The sequence below is a fragment of the Debaryomyces hansenii genome (assembly GCF_000006445.2).
Source record: "Debaryomyces hansenii CBS767 chromosome C complete sequence".
Taxonomy (NCBI): Eukaryota; Fungi; Ascomycota; class Pichiomycetes; order Serinales; family Debaryomycetaceae; genus Debaryomyces; species Debaryomyces hansenii.
Genome location: NC_006045.2, coordinates 1,251,847 through 1,269,444, shown reverse-complemented (window position 1 = coordinate 1,269,444; position 17,598 = coordinate 1,251,847). Strand labels below are relative to the sequence as shown.

The 17,598-nt window shown below is 37.6% G+C and overlaps 9 protein-coding genes and 1 non-coding gene across 10 annotated transcripts; 6 read left to right on the top strand and 4 right to left on the bottom strand. All coding sequences in view use genetic code 12, as the record gives it.

Moving 5' to 3' along the window:
* Window positions 1–40: 40 nt before the first annotated feature.
* On the top strand, window positions 41–112 carry DEHA2C14410r. Its single transcript has one exon. It is a non-coding gene; the product is annotated as a tRNA-Glu (tRNA).
* A 167-nt stretch (window positions 113–279) lies between these two features.
* Window positions 280–1,488, top strand: DEHA2C14388g (DEHA2C14388p; the record flags this gene model as incomplete). Its single annotated transcript, XM_458308.1, has 1 exon — window positions 280–1,488. One exon carries the CDS (start codon window positions 280–282, stop codon window positions 1,486–1,488), a length of 1,209 nt encoding a protein of 402 aa, XP_458308.2.
* Window positions 1,489–1,859: 371 nt separating this feature from the next.
* On the top strand, window positions 1,860–3,188 carry DEHA2C14366g (DEHA2C14366p; the record flags this gene model as incomplete). Its single annotated transcript, XM_458307.1, has 1 exon — window positions 1,860–3,188. One exon carries the CDS (start codon window positions 1,860–1,862, stop codon window positions 3,186–3,188), a length of 1,329 nt encoding a protein of 442 aa, XP_458307.2.
* A 536-nt stretch (window positions 3,189–3,724) lies between these two features.
* DEHA2C14344g (DEHA2C14344p) lies at window positions 3,725–7,255 on the top strand (the record flags this gene model as incomplete). Its single annotated transcript, XM_458306.1, has 1 exon — window positions 3,725–7,255. The coding sequence occupies one exon, from the start codon at window positions 3,725–3,727 to the stop codon at window positions 7,253–7,255; it is 3,531 nt and encodes a 1,176-aa protein (XP_458306.2).
* A 171-nt stretch (window positions 7,256–7,426) lies between these two features.
* On the bottom strand, window positions 7,427–8,212 carry DEHA2C14322g (ribosome biogenesis protein NSA2; the record flags this gene model as incomplete). Its single annotated transcript, XM_458305.1, has 1 exon — window positions 7,427–8,212. The coding sequence occupies one exon, from the start codon at window positions 8,210–8,212 to the stop codon at window positions 7,427–7,429; it is 786 nt and encodes a 261-aa protein (XP_458305.1).
* Window positions 8,213–8,484: 272 nt separating this feature from the next.
* DEHA2C14300g (DEHA2C14300p) lies at window positions 8,485–9,534 on the top strand (the record flags this gene model as incomplete). Its single annotated transcript, XM_002770170.1, has 1 exon — window positions 8,485–9,534. One exon carries the CDS (start codon window positions 8,485–8,487, stop codon window positions 9,532–9,534), a length of 1,050 nt encoding a protein of 349 aa, XP_002770216.1.
* Window positions 9,535–9,801: 267 nt separating this feature from the next.
* DEHA2C14278g (DEHA2C14278p) lies at window positions 9,802–11,778 on the bottom strand (the record flags this gene model as incomplete). Its single annotated transcript, XM_458303.1, has 1 exon — window positions 9,802–11,778. The coding sequence occupies one exon, from the start codon at window positions 11,776–11,778 to the stop codon at window positions 9,802–9,804; it is 1,977 nt and encodes a 658-aa protein (XP_458303.2).
* A 1,543-nt stretch (window positions 11,779–13,321) lies between these two features.
* DEHA2C14256g (DEHA2C14256p) lies at window positions 13,322–14,128 on the bottom strand (the record flags this gene model as incomplete). The annotated part of the gene is made up of 1 exon (XM_458301.1): window positions 13,322–14,128. One exon carries the CDS (start codon window positions 14,126–14,128, stop codon window positions 13,322–13,324), a length of 807 nt encoding a protein of 268 aa, XP_458301.2.
* A 209-nt stretch (window positions 14,129–14,337) lies between these two features.
* On the bottom strand, window positions 14,338–15,972 carry DEHA2C14234g (DEHA2C14234p; the record flags this gene model as incomplete). The annotated part of the gene is made up of 1 exon (XM_458300.1): window positions 14,338–15,972. One exon carries the CDS (start codon window positions 15,970–15,972, stop codon window positions 14,338–14,340), a length of 1,635 nt encoding a protein of 544 aa, XP_458300.2.
* Window positions 15,973–16,216: 244 nt separating this feature from the next.
* On the top strand, window positions 16,217–17,596 carry DEHA2C14212g (DEHA2C14212p; the record flags this gene model as incomplete). Its single annotated transcript, XM_458299.1, has 1 exon — window positions 16,217–17,596. The coding sequence occupies one exon, from the start codon at window positions 16,217–16,219 to the stop codon at window positions 17,594–17,596; it is 1,380 nt and encodes a 459-aa protein (XP_458299.2).
* Window positions 17,597–17,598: the final 2 nt, after the last annotated feature.

Below are 17,598 nucleotides of genomic sequence, written 5' to 3'. Positions count from 1 at the left end.
ATATATGGATACTTACTCTCTCTTACAACTTTATGAATTATCCGATATAGTGTAACGGCTAGCACGGTTCGCTTTCACCGAGCAAACCCGGGTTCGACTCCCGGTATCGGAATCTTTTTTTTTTTCTTCAAACTTGTCTCCGGAAATTTTTCTGCTTTAACCGTATACCGTCTTGGAGATTTTCGTCAAACCTCCATTTAAATGCATTTACGAAAATATCGCCATTATTCTCAAAATTATCGGTTACAGTAACATATACAGTGATACTTTTTCTTATTGATGATGGCGAGAAAGACTAGTACGCCATTAACTGCTTCAACAGTTCTCTATGTTGGACAATTACCATATGAGTGGGATGAAAATATAATCAAGTCGGTAGTTTGTGGATCCGGAAATGTCGTGGATGTTAGACTAGGGTTTGACTACGCCGGCAAAAATAAGGGGTTTTGTTTTGTCGAGTACCAAACACCTCAGGACACTCAGAAAGGATTACAGCTTTTAGGTCAAATAAAACTTTTGAATAACCAGCCAAATCAAAAGGGCCAATACAAAAAATTAAGAATTGAGTTGTCGAAAGAAGGATTGAGATCAAATGCACCTTCGGATTATAAACCAATATTAACGTTGGATAGGAAGCATCTACCAAATACAGTTCAGTTGCCTCCGGAGATGTTATATAATGGTCCGCCAGTTCCTGCTAATAACGGAAATTTGACTCCTACATCGACATTCACTCCACCAGTGAATCAATTTCAACCTCAATTAGTGCCACAACAGCTGCAGAACAATCAGTTCAATAATGCCGGCTCGCATATGCTGTCTAACTATTTGTCGACATCGCAAGGGTTACCACCGCCTTCTAATTTGCCATTTGCCGTTCCAGACAAGATTAACGAGACATTAAGTCAGATCCCACCTGCGCAACTCATCGAATTGATTTCAAACCTTAAAAGTATTTTGAGCGGCCCCAATGCAAACAGGGCAGTGGATGTTTTCCAATTATCACCTCAGTTAGCCACTGCTGCAGCCCAAGCCTTATTACTCATGGGGTTCATTGACGCGGATGTCATATCCGAATCCATGAAGTCTACATCGAACACTCCAGTTTCTCAGCAACAGCCAATGCAAGCACCAATGCAAGCACCAATGCAAGCATCGATGCAGTCTTCAATGCAAAACCAAATGCATAATCAAATGCGTCCTCACATGCAACAAGTTCCACAACAACCATCATTATCGCAAATACCTAGTGCCCAACAAATATCAAATCCTTATGGTCAACTCCAACAACAGCCATCGCTTCCGCCTACGCCGCAATCTTCCAGATGGCCACATTTACCTCCAGGGACAGTTGCAAAATTGTCTGCTATGGCACCGGATCAAGCAGACTTAATCGCCCAAGTTTTATCGTTACCTGTCGATCAAATTCGTTCTTTGCCTCCAGACAAGCAAATCATGGTAACCAATTTAAGAGCGCAATACTTATAAGCTCTATATGGCTACTTATTGTATCTAGGACTTCCTACATTAATAATCTACTATTTCTGGTAGACCAAATTTTGCTCATAGTACCAGCCGCAGAAACTGTGTTAGAAACATTTTAGCTTTCGTTGTAAAATGGGTCGTACTTCTATAGATAACCTACATTTTTTATCTTGTTATTAGCATTTCGTTCTAATTTGTATAGTTTAAGTATATATTTATTCTTTTGCAAACACCTGATTGTATGTAGATCGATATTTGTAATTCCGCAATTTATCAGTGATTTTCGCAAACTAGCCTACTTGTCATGAAGTATTATAAATTCCTTTTAGTATAAGCTGTACGATTCTAAATAGTTCTAAAAGTTATCAAACATAATGGATCCTTCAGAAAGACCACCGAACTTTATGGGGGCCACGATTATCGATGTTGATATAGACGCAGCTAATAATATGAATTCAGATTTGCCAACATGGTTAAGAGACGTTCTTGATAGAGCGTTGAGTGCTAGTGGGATAAGAACCAAGAAGAAAACTGCATCGGGAGATGCAATAAACAGTTTAAGAGAACTTGATTTATCATCAGTTTCGGATCCTAATTGTCCTATTTGCTTCGACCCTTATCAAGCAGGAAACGAGAAGGAAAGTAAGAATGTGAAAGAAGAGAATAGTAGTAACACTGAAGGAAGTTCGAATATGTACAGACACCTTAGAGAACAGAATGCAGCAATATGTGAGAATTTGAATAACTTCTACAATATAAATAATATTCAGTCAATGGAACATGCTCAACAATTTAATGATCCTTCGTTATTTTTCCCCGTAGACGAAGGGGCTCTTATCAATTCAAGGTTTCCGTCTAGAAATTTAAGTACATTAGAAAATGCAAGGCCAGATCAAATACTACCAGGATATGCGGAGGAAGAAAAGATGGAAGAGAATCAAGATAAAGAAAAAGAAGAAGAGGTTTCACATATGCCAGTCAAAATGCCAAATTGCGATCATGTGTTCGGTAAATCGTGCATTATTGAATGGTTAAAAGGTAACGTTAGCTGTCCTTTGTGTCGTGAAGAGGTGGAGGCTCTGAAGGAAACAGACCCAAAAATTGCCAGACGAAACATCATTCGAGACAATAGTTTCTATAACTTCAATTCCAACGAAGAACAAGTGGTTGATCATATTTTAAACCATCTGACAGACGTGTTTAACCCATTCAGGAGACCTTTCAACCCATCCATAAGTCCTTTGACAGACTCATATATGCATCAAGATTGGGCAACGCCATATTATACAGTAGATGGTAATTCACCACGGTCTTTAACAAGCCGAGAGCCAAATTTGGTTGTCCCAAGAAGATTCCCATTTTCTGAAGGTAGTAGCAGCGTACCATTTATGCCACTAAGAAGCCAAGTTCGGGATTTAAGGAGAGAAACCAGAAGAAATAATGCATCTGAAACAAACCGTAGCTCAGACACTCAGACTGGTACTACTCTGGAGAATAATCCTTCGGTTATTGATGCGGGACATGAAACCAATCAACAGAATGGTGAAGGTCAGAACGAGCAAATCTCCTCTCATGCATCCTTCTCAGATTCACGGAGCTTGCTGCCTGCGTCAAATGGGAGAGGTGGTCCAGAAAGAACAACTAGAAACCGAGCAACTAATGGTAGATCTCATCCATATGTTAGACCTCCATCGGTTGATTGAATAGTAAATTGCATTGAACATTTATGTACTCTTAAGTATTTCCTGTAGACCTGACAAATAAATGATTAGAACACCTACAAACAGTACTTGGTAGTACGTTTTAGTCCCGTTTACTATCGAGAGATCTATTAGGGATCCAAGATCTTTAGATCTTGGATCGGCACTATTTTTACACCGATATGACGCTTCTCATTTGAAGAACTACATTCAGAAACTTATCATAATGTAGTATATCATTTAAGTAACCATACAACGTACATTACTTGATATCTACTCATCAATTGTCGTCATATATCAAGTATAATCGTAGGAGGTTAACCGATCGAAGGGCATAAACGAACTTTTACGTATTGTCATCACCTGACTACAGCTCAAACTAAACTAAGGTGGAGAATATAGTACTTATCCTGTTACCATATATTAGTTTCAATTAATCCTACTTAATTAATACATCTAGGTTTACATCTAGGTAAGTGGCTAGCATCGGCGGTATATGCTCAGTAGTTAGACTTAACTTCTGTGAATTGAAACTTATTATGTCAAAATATAGTGAGAGTCCCGATGCCCATAGCAGCAACGGAGTAAATAAGAATAGTCCGACAGATAAACCTAGGAAGAAAAAGAGAACGCTAGGCAGCTTTCCATGTCCAGATTGTGATAAGGTATTTACAAGATCGGATCATCTAGCACGGCATCATTTGAATCATGAACCAAAAGAGCTATTTGAATGTGAAGCTATTATCGAAGACTACGGAGGTAACAAGAGAAAATGTGGTAAGACATTTGTTCGTAAGGACTTGAAAGAACGCCATGCTAAAAGACACCTGGAACTTGCTAATAAAAACTATCCAAAAAGTGTCAGATCTAGTTTTTCCAATCCATCGAAAAGCAGTGTCTCGCCTCAGGCTTCGCCTGGGGAATCACCTATCATACTTCCTAACTACCAGACACAGTCTCCATTGCAAATATCTAATTTGATACATGGCGTCAATCATGCAGAACATACACATAATGGAACGGGTTCTCATTTACCGCCTGTCAATAGCTCATTAAACAATACAATAGGCAATCAGGTTCCCATAAATCCCATTAAAGATGCAAGATTCCCTCAACAAGAACCGAGGAATTTTAATGGAAGACCACCGTATATCCATCCTCAGAACAATGCGATGGCTTCTCATATACAAGATATGTACGCCGATCAGTATAAAGTACCCAATTTTGGTAATAATATACCTCAGTCACAAAATGATATTTTATCGTGGTTGTTTACTGAATCACCCGAAAATATGATCGTTACACCAGGATCAGAAAATATGAAGCGGGAAAGCTTGAAAGGTGTCAACCAAATTGACCCAAGCCCGAACAATATTCATTCTCAAGTTCATCTTAATTCAGGCCCGGTATTTGATAATACTGTAAAGGGCCATATTCCTTCTCCATATAGTGGCTCGCAATTTTCTCCTATTGGTGACCACATACAACAACAGCATATTCAACAACAACAAATAAATAATCAACATATACAACATCAAGTACCACAACCGCATGTCCCTCAGCAGCAAGTTCCTCAGCAAGATAACCAGTATAAGGAAGAAGTGTTGGCTCCATTTTATCATAATGATTATCAAAATCCACAAGCCAATATTCAATCGATGAATAATTATGGAATGCAAGACGTAAATATATTTTCGAACGATGATAACCCTCTAGACGAAGTTTTCTTAAGAAATTACCAAGCTCAGTCAGTTAACGGAAGCGAGCCATTGTTATCGGGATTAAATTATAAGTTTAATATGAGTTCAACAGGATCCTCTAATTCGCCTACCACTACTAATGAATCCACATCTCCAGTGTTAACGAGTGACCTACAGAACAGCCCAATTTCAGGGGACCAGAATAGGAAATCTACAGTTGCATCTTTGCAAAAGTTCTTGATGCCAGACAAAAATAATATTGAAAAGAACAAGCATATTTTCATTAATTCCCTCCTTGTCGATAAATTAATAAAGTCTTTACCCACCGTTTCAAGGAAGATGATTGATGAAATTTTTGAACAGTCAGACACTGGTAATGAAGATTATAGTATAGAGAATAGGTTTTCTTATTATCTATCTACCTATTGGTCTATTTTCCACCCCCAGTTTACAATTCTTCATAGACCATCCTTTGATACAAAGACAGCTGAGCCCCTATTACTTTTGCCCATGATTATAGTTGGCTGTAATTATTGCACGTCATCAGATAAATCAAACGATAAACAACGAAGAAGAAAGAAGTCTCCTGAGTTCAAGTTTTGCCTTAGTATTGCCACCCCTTTGAGATTCATGATCTTTCAACATGAAGATTTTAAATCACCTGTCAAGGTATGGATTTTGCAAAGTTTGAATATATTGGAGTGGTGTGAAAAAAACTTTCTTCTGAGAAGATTGCACGAGAGAGGGCATATACATCATGGAACCACCGTACAGCTATTGCGAAGATCGCCTTTGTTGGGTGGGAATCCAGCAACCACTACTAAGAAAACAAATCTGACAAGCGGTTCCAACACCAGCGCGGATGAATCTGATACACCAAATGATATGTCAGTAGATAATAATGATACTACGGATTATGATTTATTTGTGAAATGGGTGGAATCCGAATCAATGAAAAGGATTACATTTATGACATTCTATTTGGACATTATTGATTACATTAAGTTCCGCCATAATCCTCAAATTATGTTCTATCAATTACAACTTCTAAATTTACCATGTGATGATGATCATCTTTGGGAATCCACAGAAGTGAATGGATCCTTTAGAAAAATTGTGAAGAGACAGAAAAAGTTACAGAAACCAAATCAAGACCGACAAAATGGAGATCTATTGAAGAAAAGAAAAGATCTGAATAACAATTACCCTCTAAAGATAAGGAATGGGGAAAGCTTTTTAAATGTCCTTAAGAAATTGTTGAAGCCATATAAAACGCCGTCTAGCCAAGAAAATAAAGCTGAACTCAAGTTATCGCTCTTCACAAGGAAGGTTCTATTTGCTGGGTTATTTTCGATCATGTATCAAATGCAGCAAACTGATTTACAAAATAGCTCGTCTTTGTTAACTAATATTAATGGAAATAATAAATCCCAAGGATTTGTATTATGGAAAGAAGTATTGTCCAAGGCTTTTGATAATTGGCATCTTGAAATCAATGGCAACTGTTGTTCAGAGGTCTTCAAGACTCCATCAAATACTCTGGACTGTATTATTAAATCACAGTGTCAATTTCCAATGTATCATTTAACTCAGATAATAGGCATGGCTGATATCAATCATTACGATATAGCAATATTTGGTGGGTCTCCAGCAAATATGAGTGTAAGTGCTACAATGAAAGATCATGCCATTGTTCAGAATAAACTCAATAGCATTTGGTTAAAGAATCCCCAAACCAAGAGATCAACTATTGATTTAGTAAACTTAAAGAGTATTATCCATTGTTATTTGTTATTGTGGGAATTGATGTTAAAACCATTGAATGTGAATGAGAAAACTTCTAACGTTGAATTCATAGATTGGAACGTGGACGACGATTATTTTGATGGCATGTATGCAGTGGGGATTGCAACATTAGTATTATGGAGTTTCGCTTTTTCAACCTGTGGAATAGAGTCCCAAAGGTTTATTGAATTAGATGATTTGAAGAAGGTTTCAAGTGAAAGATACGAAGATTTAGTAGAGTTAAGTGCGGAAGGATGTTACGAATACTTGCAACGGATTAGACAAGAATTTTTGACCAATTTGAGAAAGGATAATCTACATAACGAATATAGCATCCATCCATTTAAATTAAACAACAGATTACATGCTCCGCATGAAATCATTAGCAAATACTGTGATTTATTACCATTTATAAGTAACAAGCAAAATATTAGTGGGTTGTGCTTCTTAGTTGGCACAAAATTGTTGAGTAGTCAATGGGATATAATTAGGGAAAACGGAAAGTTGATATTAAATTGTGGGTTCAGATCACTTGGAAAAAGGAATATTCTTTGTTTAGACCTATTTGACGAATTGTCTGATTGAATCGTAATTCATATAGTAAGTTTATATTTAGTAATAATTTGCAAATAAAAACTATATATATATAAACCGATGCAATTTAAATTAACGGACAGAATCATAACTAAAAGGCTAAAATACAAAATGCAAAATCATAAGTAAGTAGCTACTAAATACCGAATTGAATATCTCTAATCAAACTAATAAAACAGCGTTGACACAACCATCTCTATCAGGTTCATTCGTAATTTGTGCATATTTACCCCAAACAACTTTACCACCAGCAGTAACCAAACCTAATTCGGAAACATTAACTTCAATAATAGTACCTTTAGTTAAGACTCCTAATTGCGTATACATTGGTGATTGCGGATTCTTCTTGACACCCAAGATTGGTAAAAACACAGTAACAGCTAATTCTGGATGTGTCACGTTAGCCTTCTTTTGTCTTAAAGCAGATGGTCTAATAATTCTTTCCATCTTCACAGGTCTACGAGTAAATCCTTCACCAACAAATGTATGCTTGGTGATCATTCTTTTCCACGCCTTGGACTTTTGTTTACCAGTCTTAATAACCTTAAACATTTCCTCCTCAGAAATACCTTTAACTCTTGGCAATGGCACAGCGAACTTATCGGCCTTTTCTAATCTCTTCTGCTTGATCGAAGAACTAATTGCTTTGGCTGAATTATTAGTTTGACGATCTAACAAATAGGTAGGTAATGCTTCACCATCATCTTCCTTAGGTGTGGCTGGGCCCTTGACCTTAGATTCTTGATGTGTCTTGATCTTCTTCTTCATAGCAACCTTTTCACTATAACGCTTCTTAGCAAATTGCTTACCTCTCCATCCCTTCAATTCTTGGGCATCCTTAGCTATTCTGTGTCCTTCTCTGGCTGCCTTCTTTCTCTTTCTCTCTTCATAATCTAACCGTCTCCCATGCTGCTTGATGTGCTGCTCAATATATTCGTTTTGAGGCATTGTAAATCAAAATTATAAAGTCACCACGAATAAATTATAAAAAAGAATTCCTAAGATGCCATCAAGTATATTTTTCATATCAGCTCTAGTAAAAAAAAAAAATTTAAAATTACACAAAACAGTCGTATGTTATCTATCGTATTTTCCTCATCTCAAAAATTTTCAAGATATTACATAATCAGTGAAATATTAAGAATTAATATCCTACTACTTTTGAAGCACTACAAAGCTTTACACAATATAGGAATAGCATAGTATAGCATAAGCATAGCATGAGCAAACAAGTCGAAAGTGTTGACGAGTTGTTGAAGGGAATTATAACGTCCCTCGATGTTACTAAAACGTCTATTGAGTCAATCCTGAAGGCTAGTGATAGTGAAGGTGAAAGTTATCCAGACTTGATCCAGAATTTGTTACAGAAGTTGAACATAGATAAACTTGAAGGAGTTTCATTATTATCTTTAAAGAGTCATTCGTTGTTATCGTACTTGAATAATTTGGTATTGATTATTTTGGCACATGTAGAGAAATTAAGTGAGGAAGATGACAACATAGAAGATGCAAAATTGAAGTCAATTGCAAATTCGATTACACAGAGGGTTTGTTTAGAAAAAGGTATTAAGCCCTTAGAAAAGAAGCTTAACTATCAACTAGACAAAATGGTTAGAGCGTACAATAGAATGGAGGCTGATGAAAGTCAGGCCATAAAAACGGCCCAAGAAAATAACGAAAATAACGAACAAGGCAGTAATGCTGATGATGATGAATCAAGTGAAGAAGAAGATGATGCATTATCTTATAGACCTGATTCAGCAGCTCTTGCGAAATTAACCCAATCCAAATCCAAATCTTCTACATCAAGAGAACCAAGAGACGAAGAGGCTAGTGAATCAGCTGAGAAATATAAGCCACCAAAGATTTCAGCAATGGCTCCACCAAAGGCAGACCCAACGGCAACCGGCTCGAAATCCAGTAACACTAGAAAGCTCCAAAGTATGGAAGAATATTTAAGAGAAAATTCGGATTTACCACAACTAGAAAGTTCTATCGGTTCTACTATTGTAGATAACGGAAGACTGGGAGTGAAGACAGATTTTGACAAGAAGAAGGAAAGAGAAATTCAAAGATACGAAGAAGATAACTTTACTAGATTGCCAAATACCATGACTAAAAAATCATTTCAACAGAAGCAGCGTGATATGGCTCATACATTTGCAGGTGAAGATTGGTCGATGTTCAATAACAGTAGAAAGCTTGATGAAACATCAAGAAAGAGAAAACCCGGTTCAGTTTGGGATAAAGTGAAGAAAAGACGCTCATAGATGCATTCGTATTTTATAAATAATATGACATTTATAACTATAATATAACACATAATACTATCCCTAATAAATTATAAAATGGAACAAGATGTAACAATTTTTTTTTTTTGGTTTTCAATTTTCAACAATATAACCTTTTAACATAGTAAACAATAACAATAAATATATATAACCGATTTGAACAAGTAATAAAAAATCATGAATAGCAGTAATGATTCAATCTGGAAAACATATACAAGAAGTAAAATATAATGCAACGTGGAGTTTTTAATTTTGGTAATATTTTATATTTGGAGAAAGTACAAATTGAGGACTCATTTGGTTGTTATTAGCAGGGTTTCCGTTAAAATAGGAATTTTGAATCGTAAAATCGTTAGCCAGTGGATTGTTGGAAATATGATTATTCATATGGGGAATATTCAAATTCGACAAAGACGTGTAACCAGACATATTAGGCTTTAGTAAATTAGATGGATGTTCTATGTTCCCTGGGGTAACGACACCACCATTTGTAGCGTTTCCTAAAGCGTAATTATTGGCCGACATTGGCTGTAATGGAGTAAATGGTGCACTTTGTAAAGGAATTGACAAATTTCTTTGGTGCATCTTATGAGGTTGTTGTGATAAATGGGGAGGAAATTCTGAGTTAACAAATTCACCATTGGCATTCATATTCAACGCGTGGAAATTATAGTTTTTAAAATTAGCCGAGTGGTGGTTAGTGGCATTAGTGGAACCATTACTATTGTTAGTAGTACCATTCAAAATCGAATTGATTTTCAGCTGGATTCTTTTGCCAAAACTTGAAACAATCTTACAGTTAACAAACCAATTCTTGATAATGGCAATCTGAATTTGTGGATTGGTTAGATTTGAGATGTTAAAGTTTAAAGGCAATAAAACCAACAAGTTTTTATTCAAAGGATTGGTATAGTTAATGGATGGATTGACTAAAATATCAATCAAAGTTTGAATAACATAATTACCAAATGGATCATTTATCATCTTATTTAAATCGCCTTGCATAACCTGTAAGCATAATTCAAGTTTCAAGTTGGAGAAAGCCGGACTATTAGGTTCATTTACATAACAGTTCTTCAAGAACTTCTCAACCACATTGGACGAAAACTTTAAATTACACAAGTTATTGACACCGAACTTCATAAAGTTTTCATACATCTTCAAGTTAATTGAGATTGAGTTGATCGAAATTAGGTATTGCAAAACGTAGTTACCAAATTGATCGTTCGTCAATTTACGGAAGGTGTCGAACATTAAGATCTTCTGGCTGAACTGGACCAATTGCATACTGTTAACGTGGTTCAAGCACTTCTGCAATACACAACATCCATGCTTGTGAGTAGCAACCACATATAAGTCGTTAATGATCGAGTCGTAAATAAATTGGCAATTCTCTGGAGAATATTTGTTGAGGATCTTTTGGATAACATGGTTACCGTTTAAGTCCTTAATCAATTCGATAATAAATGGATTCAAGCCACTAATCAATAAGCTCAACTGATAGTCATTATTTAAGCTATTGATGATCTTTTGCAACGCTCTTGTACCGTGCTGATTTATGGAGATCTGAAATAAGTTATACTGCAAAATTTCTAAAATGAGGCTCAAATTGGCATCGTCGCAGTAATCGATCAATTTCTGTACAAGGTAGTTACCAAAGGGGTCAATTATCAACTCGTAGATAAAGGGGTAGACTTCCTTGAAGATTACCTTGAAATTTTCCGTCCGGATCTGGGAACTCGGTATCACATTCTCATCAATTTTCTTTTGGAGGAATCTACATCCGTATTGGTCCTTGGCCAACTTCAATATCTCCGGTCTCAACTGATCCAATGGCACCTTATTGAGCCCCGACAAATACTCCTTGTCCAATTTGTGATCTCCTGGTCCATGGCCGTTCGTGTGTGCTCCCAGAACCGCCCCGGCACCTCCGCCAACCATGCCGCCCATCTGACTGCCCATTTGGCTGCCACTAGGACCCGAAAGGCTTCCTCCCAACTGGCCGCCAATTCCATTTCCAACTCCATTGCCGCTGGTCAAGTTGTGGATCCCATTAGCCCCCATGCTGTTGAGTCCATTGTAGCCACTCCCAGCTCCTGTTCCCTTGCCGCCGCTCCCGTTGTCCCAGATCAGCGTCTTGCCAAAACTAGGTGGGGTGGTGGGTTCTATCAATGAATTGATAGAGTTTATAGATAAATTCTGTTGGTGTCTAGTATCTGACATGTTGGCCGTCTTTCTTGTAGATCAGTGTAAATATTATCTATATATAATAAAATTCTATTCTAAGGATCTAAAGATTATATATTAGAAATAAAATAATTTATTAAATCATAAACTTCAAATTAAATCCCAATTATTGAAAACACATATTTCAAGGGTGTTTCCTGATTTTACAAAACTAAAACACCTAAAAAAAAAATAACATTGATCTAGAGTCTTTTAAAAGAAATTTGATCTAGGAAACGAACAATTGCCATCTGTAATAACTGGATTTTATGTGCGCTCGGTGATGCATTAGCCTTGCTACTTTCATGTCCCGGTGCACCGCTAGCAGGCGTAGACGAATACTTATTTCGTACTAGCAACACGTAATACACACGGAGATCCTGGGAGGTCAACTAATGTAAAGTATGGTATGTTTCTGGCATTACCGGCATCTCGTATAGCCTCTACAGGCACCAACACCACAACGCTCCTAGAAACCTTTCCTTTAAAGATAACTCCTTTTTCAGTAAATCGCATGTCGCAATACTACATACAAGAGAAAAAGACGAGATGCTTGACACCAAGCGGTAGCGTGTCCCACATACATACCCGGTGGTAACACCGCAAGAATGTAGAAACATAATCCAAACCAGGTGGTGCCAGAGCGAAGAATGAAGAGTGTTAAAAGAGTAATATACGAAGGGCAAATAGGAATGAATGCGAAAGTGCCTGGCAAAAATTGGCGAATTGGCAAATTGGCACGAGCGTGGGAAAAGGCCAGATGTGAGTACGGTGGATGTAGGGTTGTGGTATTGGTTATACAGAGTTACGTAGAGGAAAGCTATTGGAGGTAAATTGTAGCCTATTGTGGAACTGTTCTATTGGGATGTATTGGGATTTAGAAGCCTGGTGCTCTAACGCACCGGCAAATTGCGGCAGCATGATTAGGGGCGTTCCAGTACTATAAATAGTAATTATGGCGGAGGTTCTGGATACCGGTGACACCTTACGCGATAGAAGGTTGGAGGGTCCACCGATGTCCATGACGAAACAATTCCTACAGAAGACCATAGATCAATGATGGGGAGTGGAATGGGCCAGAGACTAAAACCTGTTGAAAATGGCTGCGGTGCGCACCGGTACGCCGGTAATAGACAGGAGGCCCATATGATTTAGAGCGAGTGGGATTGGTTTGTGGTTGATCGATTGTTGGACATTGTGTTGCTTGGATCAGGATATACGGACATAGCTGGAAAGAGGGGAGGTGTATTTGAGGTGGTTAGCAGTTATTTTGCGTCTCTGGGCGTAGTGATGATATTCTCGTAGTTACAGTTCTGAGGAACAATGCAAAAAATATATACAGTTCCGGAAGTAAAATTAGCTATAATAAGACTATATAGGCATACAAGAGGGGCCAGAGCCAAGGAGCAATGGATCTGAAGATGACGAAGGTGGGAATACTGGGGGGTGCTAGTGACGGTGGTAATGAATGGTGATGGGGATGGGGAGATAGATGACGGTGGTGACGATAATAGACTGATATCACGAGTAATAAAAAATGCTAATCGAGATCATCGTCCATGTCCAAATCATATGTTTCTGATGCCTCGCGTTTGGTGTACGACACTTCGTTTCGCTTGCGGACGATTAGGTCTTCGAACCCGTTGGATCTGTCGATTCCGTCCCAGAAAAAGCCTGCTCTTATGTTGAATCGATTTTGAGGAGACACACCTTTATTGTAGTACATTTTGCCAGTTTTCGAAGTGGCAACCGTTTGTTTCTGACTCGAAAATGACTGCAAGGGGTCGTCGAATCGTTGTTTCGACTTCATGAGTTCATTATACTCCGAGTCCCTCGTCGATACCAGGAATGATTTATTTTGATCTAACTTAGCCGCAACCTCAGCATCCTCAATTTTCTGTAAGTCACCTTGGTTTATACTCTGTTCTAATTGGCGTTTTCGTATCTGCTCCTGTTCTTTTTCATGCTGCATTTGCTTTCTTTTCGTTTCGATGTCTACGATATTCCCCGATTTGTCTCTATAAACTGTTTCCTGTTGAGGAATCGAGTCTTGTGCTGTAACTAGTTGTGTTTCTGGTGATACCTGATCGCCATTATCTATTCTTTTGAAACCTTTGTATTCTTTAGGTCCTGCTCCTAGTATCACCGGTACTGGGGTCTCTTCAGCTTCATCATTGAAATCGCCCATATCTAGCAAATTTTTTTCTACAACAACATTTGTTGGTTTTTTATCTTTCAGCTTCTTCTTCTTCTTTTTGTCATCCTTGCTTAGATATTTTGAGAGGTAGTCAGCTCGAGACATTCTTACTCCTATGATCAACGAACTAAATATGGAGAGTTGATGCATTTTTTATAGAAAACGCATCAGTTACACAAAATCATTTGTTGCAGCTCTTCATCCTCTAATGCCAATAAACATTGTCTACATTACTACGATTTGTATTGAGTGCTACAAAGTTTAGCTGGTTCAACTACAATTTTCTTTCTATTACACGGTCTTGCTTGTCTAAATTATATATTTCAGTATTTGCAAATTATTCTAATACATTAAGTCTTTTATTTGACTACCTTGTTTACTTCATTATGTAACTGAGCCATTGTTTCACATAGTTCCATAAATAAATTAAACTGTGACTTTATAACTTCAATAATGTTAAATAAGCCTCCGAAACCATCTACACACAGTCTTTCTAAACCGCTTATGACTTGTTCTGCTTCGTTTACGATTAGTTCGTAGTTGTTCAATACCTCGTGATACTTTTTTATCTTTTTGATGAAAAACTCGTTCAACTGGAATGATGACGATAACTTTGTGCCTGGGGTAGATAATTGAATGATAAGCTGCATGATTTTATTTATATCTTCAATCAACTCATTATTGACTTCTTTCAAATTTAATAATTGATTCGAATCAAACTTTAATGCTTGTTTGGTGGATGATAATTTTGTATACAAATAATTCGTATCTTTTGGAATGGATTTAATTAGCCTATCATGCTTAGATAAATCTGACTGTAATGTTGTGGCAATAAGATGTTGTGTGTTGATATACTTATCGAATTCCTGTAATTCCCTTTTGATTGGTTCTGGTAAATCACCTACTCTAGTCATGGCAGTTAATTGTTGCTGTTGTTGTTGATGCTGTTGCTGTTGTTGGTTATTGAGCAATCCTCCCCCAGCTGGTTTATTCAACGATGATCCAAATAAGCCACCAGATTGTTGGCCTGCAGTATTACCTCCGAAGAGTCCACCAGATTGTTGATTCGACGTGTTACTGCTACCTCCAAATAATCCACCTGATGATGCAGGTGGTTTCGATCCGAATAGTCCTCCACTCTGTGCCTGATTTGCATTACCTGAGCCTCCAAACAATCCACCACCTTGTTGTTGGTTTGTATTACTGGAACCGCCAAACAACCCACCACTCTGTTGTTGGTTTGTATTACTGGAACCGCCAAACAACCCACCACTCTGTTGTTGATTTGTATTACTGGCGCCTCCAAATAAACCACCACCTTGCTGTTGCTGTTGCTGTGGTTGCTGTTGATTGGCATTAGTATTACCGCCGAATAATCCACCTGATGATGCAGGGGGCTTCGATCCAAACAATCCACCACCCTGTTGCTGATTTGTATTACTGGAGCCTCCAAATAACCCACCTCCTTGCTGTGGTTGTTGATTTGTATTACTCGCGCCTCCAAATAATCCACCACCTTGCTGTGGTTGTTGTTGTTGCTGTGGTTGAGGTTGAGGTTGTTGATTCGTATTAGTATTACCCCCAAATAATCCACCACCAGTCGTACCACTCGCATTATTAGTATTTGCATTTGTATTTCCTCCAAATAATCCTCCACCTGATGGTGCATTGCTAGTAGAAGCACCAAATAACCCTCCTCCTGTCGTGGCAGCAGGTTTATTTCCAAAGAGTCCCCCGCTTTGTTGTGTATTCGTGTTTCCAGTTCCAAATCCACCACCTGTATTTGCATTATTACCTCCAAATAACCCACCGCCAGAAGCATTTGCGGTGTTTGTATTAGTAGCATTATTAGATGATCCAAATAATCCACCACCACTCGAAGCGGGTGGTTTATTGGCAGTACCAAACAAGCCACCACCTGTACTACTATTATTGGTATTACCGAACCCTCCAAAAGACGGAGCAGTTGAATTGGCAGTAGTAGAGCCAAACATTGTATATTCTTTTGATTAAGTTTCCGTTGATGTTAGTATTGATTTGAATAGATGTTTTGGTTGGAACGAAGTTTTTACTCATGAAAAAAAAATGGAACACAAAATCTCATTTCCAGAAGATAAACAAATATTTAGACAAAGTATACAGCATAATATCAGTTTAATAACGAACATCTAAAGTTATATAGCAGTATCTACCCTATACCATTCAAATATCTGTTATGCCAAATCGTTTAATATCAATATGAAAGAACTGCCTGAAACAATTGAGGTGTATCACGAACTCGTAGGAAGACAAATCCAAGATATATTACAAGAGAATAGAGAGCTTAAGATGAAGCTCGAAAAACAAGAAAACCAGCTAAGGTCTATCAGAATACAATACAAATCAGACATACAGGCTTTGAGGGATGATGCTAGCGATTTGGAAGCCGTAAATAACGAATTTAAGGAAATCATTCGAAATATTGGCGTGCCGCCAAAAAATAAGACCCAAAAGGTCAGAGTATTCCAAGATAGAAGAGAAAGATTACCAATGACACCTCTTACAAATAAGAAACGAAAATTAAGTGAATCTAATGAAAGCATTTCAGAAGACGAATCACCATTGAGTCAGACAGTGAAGCCATCAACACAGCCAATCTCAGATGTGAAATATGCTACAAATCACCCTTTACAGTTACCCACACAGTATTCATCGGACTCAACTGCCTCTATTGAAAGACCAGTATATAATAAAGATAACAACGGATCACCCCGGTTAATGTATCAGGGAAAGCCGTTTGATAGAGATGACTTCACCGATTCACAATTCGATATGTTGCCAACACAATACTCGTCTCAGGATAACGAAAATGAAATAGATCTTTCGAAGAAACTGGATAATGCATCACAAATAGTAGTTAAAGAAGAGAATAAAGAAAACTTTGATGAAATAGAAGACTCTCAGGACGAGTTCCCATTAGACAGCTTTGAGCTTATCAAAAAGCCTCCAATTAAAGTTAAAAGAGAACCGCTTGAGAATATTACATCGAAGTTTAATTCGCAATCACAATCGCAATTACATCCTAAAGTTCCAAGCCATTATACAAAGCTCCAGAGGAGAGCATACTTGAAAGAATACTACGAGTCAAAATTTAAGCATTCACCTGGGTTCAAGATCGACCTCAATTCTAATCCCATAAATGAAATGGAATGGATCATTAACGATTTCAAACCGAACCCCAATTATGTAAAATCGAATCAAGTAAAGGGAAATGCTCTTTCAAAAAATGACCAGAACAATGTCGATAGATTCTATCAATTGGCCGGCCCATTACCAAAGGTTCCTCAATTAACATGGAATAATGAAGTGATAGAAAGCGACAATGATTCAATAGGCTTATCAGAATCGCAGGTTTTGGATAAATACCCTTCGCCTCCCGGATTCATGGTAAGTGAATTCCCTGATACTCAGGAACAGCATATGCGCAATCGGATAATCGATGAACGGCAGGAAGATAGAATAAAGAGGAGAGTTAAGCAATGCATACGAAGTTCTAGGAATAAAAATGGTGAATTTATTTTCCAAGTAGATATTTTGAATAAGTTCGCTCAACAAAATAGATTCAATTACGATTATTAGCA